The sequence below is a fragment of the Phascolarctos cinereus genome, unplaced genomic scaffold (assembly GCF_003287225.1).
Source record: "Phascolarctos cinereus isolate Bilbo 61053 unplaced genomic scaffold, phaCin_HiC Scaffold_726;HRSCAF=1367, whole genome shotgun sequence".
Classification (NCBI taxonomy): Eukaryota; Metazoa; Chordata; class Mammalia; order Diprotodontia; family Phascolarctidae; genus Phascolarctos; species Phascolarctos cinereus.
In genome coordinates, this window is record NW_027556098.1 from 341744184 (window position 1) to 341754747 (window position 10564).

Below are 10564 nucleotides of genomic sequence, written 5' to 3' on the forward strand. Positions count from 1 at the left end.
TACTCTCCTCTAAGAAATGGGAAATATGAATACAGAAAAGCACAAAATATCTACATGAACTAAAGGAGAGTACATTAAGCAGAGCCAAGAAAACAGCATAAGCAATAACTACAACAATGGAAAAATAAAGAACAATCATTCATACAAAACAAATTCCTAGTGAATGTTGCAAAAGTATAAAGTAAAAGCATGGCTCAAAAGAAGATATAAGAAGACATTCCCATCCCACCCCTCTGCAAAGGTGGGAGATCCATAAGTGTTAAAACATTGGAAATATTTTCAGTCTTTTTTGATGTATTGATAAGTTATACTAATTTTTTCCTCTTCTTTTTCTTTTGAAAAAAATACTCTGATATATGGGATGGCTCTCTGGGAGGGAAAGTGGAAAAGACACAAGGGGAAATATGGTGATGTAAAAACTAATAATTAAAAAAATTTTCTTTTAAGAATTCAATTACAAAGATTGGTGGGCTAGATGAACAGGGTGTGGGGTTTGTCTGTGTGTTCTTCGAAAATATGGTTGTGCTTTTAATGTATATAATATTTTAATCTCTCAGTACTATGAACTACCTACCAATTGGTAGTATATGTGCTTAGTTAAATATTGGAAGGATGAAAAAAATTTTAATTTATAAATGTTTTTGATAAATACTATAAGTGGCAAAAGAAAAAGGAATTTCAAAACCTCATCACCATTCTGCTACAAATATTATCTATTAAAATCCACTGAGGTAAACAATTTTTGTGACTCAAGTAATAAGACTAATTTTCCTACTTTTGGCACTGATACCTTTGAAATATTTCCATAAAAGATTATTAATCTCACAAATGAAGTTAGTAAAACATGACTGATAAAACTTAGACAAACGACTGATGTGATATAAATGAAGTAATAAATATTGAATTAAAGGCAATTAATACCTTATTAATTAAGTTCAAGTATTCAGAAAATATTTTGTTAACTTTATCAGTGAATAATCTTTGCTCATCTTCTTCTGCAATGGTGGTCCAGAAAGACTCAACTGGTTTGTCTTTTGGCAATTCCATCTTAGGTACAGCAGATAAACCAGATGTAGGTGGTCTTTTACTTACTCTTCTTTTGTCATTTTGCCACTCAGTCAGACGAGCTCTACAATTAGAGGAAATATATTAGGATCATAGATACAGAAGAGACCCTAGAGACCAACTACTTCAACCCATCTATGTTTACAGATGAGGAAACTGAAGTCTAGAGAGGTAAAATAATTTACCCAAAGTTTTAAAAATTTAAAATGTCACAGCCAGGATCCTCTGACTATAAAGGTAGTGATTTCTACTGCACCATGCTTAATGTTGCTATCCTAAGATTCAGCAGGACTTTGTCAAATAAAAGCAAAGATGGTAAGATAGAAAGGATACAATGCTCTAAGGAATTATTTGAGTTGCACATGGCCAGGCTTTGAGATTTAGATACTGTTAATCTCAAGGGTCCCCAAGGCATCCAGTTTTAATTTAGATTATTAAAAAATTGCACAAATATACTTTGCTTTAGGAACCATCTTTTTAGAATAGTTACAATATAGAGTTTAAAATTATTTGCAATCTATGGAAGAGAAAATGCATGCCTACTAGATTGTACTGTATTATAAAACAATTTGCAAACTATTATGAAGTAATCCAGTAAATTTTTTCAGTGATTTATTTTTACCTTCTGTCTTCTGTTGATTCTTTGGTTAGTGCAGTTCTTCCAGGATTGATAGGTGCCTTTGTTAAAGTGTATCTTCTCCTATCAACAGTTTTGGAATCCTCTCTGAATTTGCTACTGAAAGTTGAAGCAGGTTTGGATTCAGAACCATGAATGCTTGTAGCTACCGATGTCCTACATTTTGATGGTGCTTCATTTTCTTTTATACCAGAAATCAGATTTGTCTTGACATTTGGTAGGACTGGATTTGAGATAGGTAATCTCTTTTTATGTTGCTCTCTTCGGATGGTAACATTGACAGAGGTTCTAACAGTGGCTTCTTTCTCCTTGTTTTGGATAGCATCAACCTGGTTTTTTCTGGAAGGCTGAAATGCTATTTTGTTCTGGGAAGAAGCAGTACCATCAGATTTAGTGGAAACAGTAGCAGATGTTGTTCTACCACCTTTCACAGCTACACTGGTACCACTTACAGAATGAGGCCTTATTTTAGGAACAGTAGTTGAAGCTGTCTTACTTGTCACAGAATTTTCATCTGTAACCGCTGATGGCTTTCGAAATGAGTTAACTTTAGATTGGACAACTCTACCACGATAAGAGCCAAGGACTGGTTTCTTTGGCAAGGAAGCATCTTGCTTCAACTTCTCTGCAATTAGTTGTTTTTCCTTACTATTTCTTTTAAGGCGAAAGGTTTGGCTAAGTGACACACTGCGAATTTTAGGGTCATCTTCATTTGGTAACACTTGTATAGTTTGATCACAGTTCTCAGGATAACATACATCAACATCTATGGCTGAATTTGTCAATACAGTGGTAGATTTTAAAGGAGCACCATTTCTTTCTGCTGTTGGGATATTTTTTCTCCAGATAGGCCGATTAGCATTTTCTTTATTATCCTGAAATAGTTAATTAGATGAGTCAGTAATTTATTATTAATTCCTATCAGGCAGAATATGTTAATAAGAGAAAAAGTAAAAGAAACAACAAGTACAGGACTAAATTATAAAATTTAAAAATGAAGGATTTAATTATTAGACTTACCATTTTGGTGCTGGTAGGCTTCAGAGCTTTTGGCACCTTCTGGATTGGATCTCCAGATACTTTTCTATTACAGCTAGTATTGCTTTAAAAAAGAAAAATGATGGAGGAAAAATTTTAAATATCTGAACTGTTTAAACATCCATGTTCCATATTCCATCAACATATAATTTAGAAGCTCTCATTTATAAAAAGTTGTACTAATTATAAATCATTTCCTTTTATTTATTTAAATATTCTTCTTCAAAAATTTCTAACAGATAACACTTTGAGGTACTGTAATAACTGACACTAATAAAGTAGATTTTCTTTAATTAAAAAAAAAAGGCAAATTCATACTGGTTTTCACTAAAGAAATCCAAACTACATATACACAGTTACGTTAAAATATATCGAGATGTAAATATTAGTTTTGGCATTCATTACTTTAGATAAATATTTTTTAAATTAATTTTTATCAATGAAAATTAATTTTTTCCTTCTATCCTTTGTCCCCCAATTAAAAAAAAAGGAAAAAAAAAAGAAAACCCTTGTAACAATTATGCAAAGTCAAGTACAACAAATTTCTGCATTGGCCATATACAAATCTATTTGGCTCATTCTGCATCCTGAATCCATCCATCACCTGTCTGTCAGAAGGTAGGCAGTGTGTTTTATTATCCGTCCTCTAGAATCATAGATGATCACTGCATTGATCAGAATTCTTACAGCTTTCAAAATTGGTTGTTTTTACAATGTTGTTATTGTATAAATTGTTCTGGTTCTGCTCACTTCACTCTGTATCAGTTCATGTATGTCTTCCCAGATTCCTGACACCATCCCTTTCTTATGGAATAATAATATTCCATTGCATTCTCATACCATCATTTGTTCAACCATTGCCCAAATTATGGGTACCCACTTAGTTCAGTTTTTTGCTACTACAAAAAGAACTATTCTAAATATTTTTGTACATATGGGTCCTTTTCATCTTTCTTTGACATCTTTGAGGTAACAAAAAATTTTTCGTTCAGAAGATTTTTTTGTTTGTTTTGGTTCAAAATCCACATTAAGTTTCTCATAATGGTTTGCTTATCTTTCTTTATGACTGTATGATAGTCAGAAAAGAGTCATCTAGCAAGAGTTTTTATGTTATGTATTTTCTTTGTAAGGTGAAACAGAAGGGGTTAGAAAATAAAAGAAAAGAAGCCCTAACCTTAGACACCAGGAAATGTTATTTTCAAAATAAAATACCCAGTCACTATAGATTCCCTAGTTGAAAGATATGGAATTTCCCATTTATTTCAAGTCCTTCTAATCCACAAATATTTCATAAAGAAAATATCTATTTGAAAAGACAATAGTTTCAATAGCCAATGTTTATCATTTTTAAGCAGTAAAATTATACCTTTGCAATGTAATAAAGAGAGATAAAATAACTTAATAAAACCAAACAAAATAACAACAAAAACAAAAAAATTCAACCATCCAAAACTTCTGAGTTAGTTACTCTGCATAGCTGAAGGTTCACCTCATTAAGCATTTAAACCTTTTTGTTTCTTTTAGCCAATACAGATGGAATTTGTTTTTTGTTTTTTGGTTTTTTTAGGCAATTGGGATTAAGTGACTTGCCCAGGGTCACACAGCTAGTACGTGTCAAGTGTTTGGTCTGAGGCCACATTTGAACTCAGGTCCTCCTGACTTCAGGGCTGGTGCTCTATCTACTGCACCACCTAGCTACCTGAAATATTTCTAAAATATATTATGCTTTCCTGTTTTCTTAAGCAGAATCACAACTTTTATTGGTCATTTGTCTTAAGTATAACTGTGATGAGGTAAAACAATTCTGGACAAGATGAGGGGAAAAAAATCTGGAATATTTGTCAGAACACATAGACCATTTACTATGTGGCTTTGGGCAAATCACAAACTCTTTATGCCTCAGTTTCCTCACCTAAAAATAGGAATAATAAACTCTGCTCTGTCTACATTACAGGATTGCTGAGAAGATCAAATGGAATGATGTAGTTAAAAACTCTTTAAAACTGTAAAGTATTAAAATGACAACTAAAATGTCCCTATCTTTGACCCAAAGATTACCCTCAAGATGAAAACAGGAAAAAAAAGGTCTAATATAAACCAAAGTAAAAACCTGGAAACAAAGTAGATACCCATTGACTGGAGAATACTAAAAAAATTATGGTACAAAAATGTAATATACTACAATATACAAATTACTATGGCACAAAAAATAATAAATATGAATACTGAGAAGTATGTGAAGACATGAAAAATAAAGTAAGCAGTACGGAAAACCACATGTACAATGATGACAACAATATACACAGAATGAACAAATTTAAAAAACCAAAATTAAAGGCTCTGTAATTATAATGACTAAACTATGAAACTATACCTTCCTAACTTCTTTGCAGAGGTAGGAGACTATAGGTGTAGAACACAGCATACACTTTAGGTATGTGATCAATATGTTGGCTTATTTTGCTGAACTGCTTTACCCCACTTTTCTCTCCCTTTTTTATTTGTAATTATAGAAGATGGCTTTTGGGGGTGGGGGAGGGGAAGGAGGAGGGCTATATTGAGAAATGAAGGCGACATAAAAATAAAAGATAAGAAAACCATAGGGTATATTGAGGTGTATAAGGTTGTTTTGCTCCTCACTAAAGGCCCCCACAATGCTATTGGTTTTTTTCCTGGTGCTTTGTTTTTAAATGGTTTTTGTTTCTGATTCTTCTATCAGTAATCGCTTTTTCTTTGCTTTCATAAAAATGTCCTTTCCCCCCTTTTAAATTTGCTGACTTCGAAATTAGATAACCAAGTTTGTTAAAACTGTGTATACAAATAGCCTCTGAGAGACAGCTAGGTTGCACAGTGGATAGAGCACTAGCCCTGAAGTCAGGAGGACAGGAGTTCAAATCCACCTCAGACACATAATGCTCACTACCTGTGTGACTCTGGGCAAGTCATTTAACCCCAACTGCCTAACAACAACAAAAAAGCTTCTGAGTGAGGTGAGGGCCTGAGAGACACTCCTGTGAAGAAAAGATATGAATTTTTATTGCTCATAAGTCTTTTTAATTTTCTTTCTGGTTCTAGCCTATGTACATTTCTTTGGTCCCGTTCTGCCCAACATTTTTACTAATGTCTTGGATGACGATATAAAACAGTATGATCATGAAATTTGCAGTTTACCAGATTGGAAGAGATAGCTAATACATTAGATGATATAACCATTCTTTAAGAAGGTAAAACCTTCGAAAGATTCTGACAAGGTAGAACAATGAGTAAAATCTAACATAATAAAATTCAACAGGTAAAAATGTAAAGTCCTTCACTTAAGTTAAAAGAAAAAAAATGTTACAAGTATAGAATGGAAAAGATCTGCCCAAGCAACTCATATGAAAAAAATCTGGGAGTTTTAATAGATTGCAAGCTTTATATGATTTAATGGTGTGACAAATAACCCTTAAAAAAGCTAATAGATTCTTATATTGTATAAAAGCTATAATGATCAGAAGAGAAGTAACAACCCAATTGTACTGTGTACTCCCTAAGGCTATATCATATTCAGTTCTAAGTGAGACTTTTTTAGAACCATAAACCGAGACTGTGAAGGTAATAGTTGAGAAAAATTGCTTTGCTATATATTAATAACCAATTTTTAAATTATGACCCAGGCTTATCTCCTTTAATTTCCTCATTTAGGGCCCAGCCTTTGTAGAAGGTCAGTCTCTGAAAGACATGACTGATAGATGAGATTGCCCTAACCCTTGGGGAACGTGCTCCTTGATCTTGAGGTGAACCTACCCAACTAGGTGACCTTACTTCTATTTAGAGCGTAAAGAGAACCCATTCTGGAGGAATTCTTGCCCCCAAGGAAATGATCCCCTGTCCTTGTAATCATCCATTAGAATTTAGGGTGATCTAGCTTAAGAAGCAGAAAACCAAGCAGAGTGGTCTGATGGAGATGGATTACCCCATCCAGATTGTTGGAGACAGCTGAGCAAGCCACATTCTTAGCAGGAGGTGCTGAAGACTTCTAGCCTACCTCCTCATTAAATGTCCAATCAGGGTTGATTTTCACTTGTCAGGGGCACTTCCTTTCAAAAAAATATTTAAGGCTCTCTATGCTTTTGTCTTTGGTTTTCTGAGAAAAACCACTGATCATCACTTTATTGATTATTAGCCAGACTAATTAATAGACTGATTAATTACTCAGAAATTCAGTCTTTCAGGGTTTTTTACTCATCACAGTAATAAAACTAACATTTATATAGTTCTTTAAAAATTTACAAAGTGCTTTCTTCAAAACGATTCTATGAAGTAGACAGCATAAATATTATTCTCAATTTATAAATGAGGCTTAGAGAGGTTAACTGAATTGCCTGATCATAACACTACCAACTGTTAAGGCCTAAAGCTTAGAAGCATCAAAATTCAGACAAAATGTCACATCTTTTGGTTTCAAGATCCATACTCTCAGGCTCAAAACTCCCTGAAGAGTTATAATTTTTAAGACAGAATATTTATTCTACTTGACTAAGGAGGAAAGAAGGCAAACCAATGGATATAAGTTATAGGGAGAAAGATTTCAGCACAACATATGGAAGATTTTTCCAACAATCCGAGATGTCTATAATCAGAGTAGGCTATCTTAAAAGATATTATATTCTCTGTCATTATAGAAGCTCAAGCAGAGGCTGGACAACTATTTGTTCAGGTATATCATAAAGAGAGATGCATACTTGAAGTAGAGGTTGAAACAAATGAAAGTCTATTTTTAAATATAGCAATTCACTCATTCAGGATTTGGAAAACCAATCTATAAATATGACAAAAGGAAATCAATAAATGCATCTTGTAGGCAGGGACATCTGAGTGGAACCTTGAAAGAAACTAGGATTTCCAACATTCGGAAACGAAAGGAATAGCTTTTCAAGCATGCAGGACAACCTATACAAAGGCTTGATGGTAAGCAGGAGAAAACTGACACAAGTAAGCAATAACTAGAAATCGGCAGAGAGACTTAAATAGAAATAAACATGAAAAGATAAATTGGAGCCAAACTGTGAAAGGCTCTGAATGCCAAACAGAAGTTTGCATTTTATCCAAACAAAAAAGGAAAACAAAGAGCCACTGAAGCTTCTTAAACAGCATGCATGCAAGCTGTTTTACAGAGAAAACTTTATCTTAGTATTATAACACTAAAATGAACTTAACTTTACCTGGTTAACTGCTTTTCCTGTAGTTTTAAAACAGAAAGGGCTTTCCTTCTAGCAAGATATTCCTCAAGTTTTTGTCTTCTTTGTTCTAATGGACAAATAGAAGAGATAAACATTCAACTATATTTAAATTTCAACAAATACACCAATAAATTAAGGCACTGTCAACTAACAGTACTGCAAAGAAATATTTGTCCAAAGTAGAGACTCTATAACTGGAAAGTAGAAACATGTGAGTTCTGCTTTATCTAACAAGATCATAGGATGGTAGATTTAGGGCTGGAGGCCAGTGGTTCTTAAAGGGAGTGCCAAGGCTCTTAGCTAGGTATGTCATGAGTTGTGTGGAACTTAAAACTTGCCATCAAATGGGCATGGATAATTCTCCCAACTGTCTTTTTAGGGTGCTAAGATTCTCCAAAACAAGGACTATTCTGTGGCCACGATCAAAAAAGAACCACTGTCCAATCCCCTCATTTTACAGATACAGAAACTGAGGCATAGAGAGAGGTGAAGAGGCAGAGACTTGCCCAGAGTCAATCAACTAGCAAGTGTCTAAGACAAGATTCGAACCCAGCTCTTCCTGACTCCAAGTCAGGTACCCTTTTCCTAGGCACTCCTGCCCCTCCCTTGCCAAGCAGTAAGTGGCAGCGCTGGGGTTAGAACACCCATTGAGTACTCCTTTCCACAGCACCACTCTGGTTCGCCGTTAATAACTTAAGAAGGTAAGATAACAAATGCCCACAGCCATTCTGCACCAGAAGCAGAGAATACAATTACCCTCAAAACTGGGAGAAATAATGGCTAGCATTTATGTAATATAATAATAATAACTGCTAGCATTTACATGATATAAATCCAACAGCTAATATTTGCATAATGTAAATATAATTCACACATGATAAGAATATATTATAGGTAGCATTTACATGACAGAGAGCTAGCATTTGTATAACGTAAACATAATTCTGATTTGCCGTGATATAAATATAATAGCTAGCATTTATAGAATGTAAATATAATAATTAGCATTTACGAGAGAGAAATGAAGGAACAGCTAACATTTATATATCAATAACAATAGTAATAAAAATAGCTAGCGTTTAAATAACATTTAAGGTTCGCAAAAGGTTGTTTCCAAGGTCGGCTCCTCGGGAGATCTGGACACGTGATCTGGCCCCAGACCCACCTTTTGAACTCCACCTGGACCTGTGAGAGCCCAGCAGTGACCCGGAGGAGGTCAGCAGGCTACCCGGGTAGGCAGGGCAGCTGCATTAATGAGACAAAAACCTGGGTGGGGAGGGGGAGATCCCTCAGGAGCCGCGGCTGCCCCGCCCCCATCCAGCCCACCACTCAGGCTCCGGGTTCAATCGGCCTAAAGCCCACGGCCAATCCTCAACAGCCAGGTGCGTCTGCCCCGCTACGATCCAGTCAGTCAGGCAATACGCATTTATTAAGCGCCTACAGCGTACCAGGCGCTAGAGCTAATTGCCGGAGAGGCAAAGAAAAGCAAAGGATAGTCCTTGCCCTCAAGGAGCTCACCATCTAGAGATTCAGGTAAAAGCCCGAGACCCGGAAGTGAGGAGTGGGGAAAGCACGCCCTCCCCCCCCAACCCCCGCCGGCCCACCCGAGGCAAGGCTTCCGCCGGAGCTCGCAGGCCCCGGCGCCCAGCCTCCGGCCCCTGTCCCCCGCCTCCCCTCGCGCTCCTCACACCTTTGAACTGGGGGTTGGACCTCTGACTGGTGGGCAGCTGCAGGGTGGGAGCGCTCATGATGGCTGGGGGCGCCTGAGGCCCTGTCGCCTCAGCAGCTAAGCCCGCGCCTCCTCCGCCACCTCGGACCCGAGCGCGAGACGACAGGCGGCCGCGTTCGAACCGCGCGCCGAGCTCTCTGGTTCGTTCGCTCCTCGCGTGCTCCCCGCCCATTGGCTCAGGGCTTGAATTGAATGCACCAATGACTGAGAGGGGACTTGCGGTTTCTAGGTCGCGTCCTGGGATTTACCCTAGCTTTGGGGCGGGTCTTACTGTCTTTCAAACCAAAATAAACCCGGGTGAGTCATCTCCCTTTCTCCTATTCTCATAATCGGGTGGGAGTTTGGGGGGTGGAGCTAGTACTAGGAGAGGAAGAAATGTATGGTCCTTGTTAGGTTTCTGTGGCCTTTTTGCTAACACTGTAAATGTATGCATCAGTGTGCTTTAGGGATATTTGGTTTATAATTTTCTTGTTTTTTGGTTTTTGGGGTTTTTTTTAGGCAGTTGGGGTTAAGTGACTTGACCAGGGTCACACAGCTAGTAAGTGTCAAGTCTGAGACCGGATTTGAACTCAGGTGTTCCTGACTTCAGGGCCGGTACTCTGTCCACTGCACCACCTAGCTGCCCCTGGTTTATAATTTTCTTTGTTTTGGCTCTGTGTTTGTATCATAGAAGGAATTTGATAGAATCTCTTTTCCTATTTTTTATACAGTTTATGTAATACTGGAATTAATTGTTCTTTGAATGGTTGTTAGAATTTGGCTTGTAAATCCATCTGGTTCCCCCCCCATGCTTGGACACCCTGTCAACTCTATCTACTGACTTCCCTGGATTCCTTCAGGTCCGAACCAAAATCCCATCTTTTACTGGAAATT

At 36.8% G+C, this 10564-nt stretch overlaps 1 protein-coding gene across 3 annotated transcripts in view; it reads right to left on the reverse strand.

The window, feature by feature from the left end:
* The window catches only part of CKAP2 (cytoskeleton associated protein 2), a 26316-nt gene extending 16472 nt beyond the window's left edge, over positions 1 to 9844 (reverse strand). Inside the window, exons 1-5 of one of the 3 annotated variants that reach the window (XM_020969992.2) lie at positions 9653 to 9844; positions 7945 to 8029; positions 2723 to 2804; positions 1688 to 2577; positions 922 to 1129 (exon numbers count right to left, since the gene is read on the reverse strand). In XM_020969992.2, coding sequence (XP_020825651.2) covers positions 922 to 1129; positions 1688 to 2577; positions 2723 to 2804; positions 7945 to 8029; positions 9653 to 9710 — 1323 coding nt within the window. In that variant the 5' untranslated portion in view covers positions 9711 to 9844. Of the gene's footprint in view, positions 1 to 921; positions 1130 to 1687; positions 2578 to 2722; positions 2805 to 7944; positions 8030 to 9127; positions 9200 to 9480; positions 9540 to 9652 lie in introns of those variants that run through there. The other 2 variants (XM_020969993.1, XM_020969995.2) reach the window with 2 other exon arrangements.
* Between the last annotated feature and the right edge of the window lie 720 nt (positions 9845 to 10564).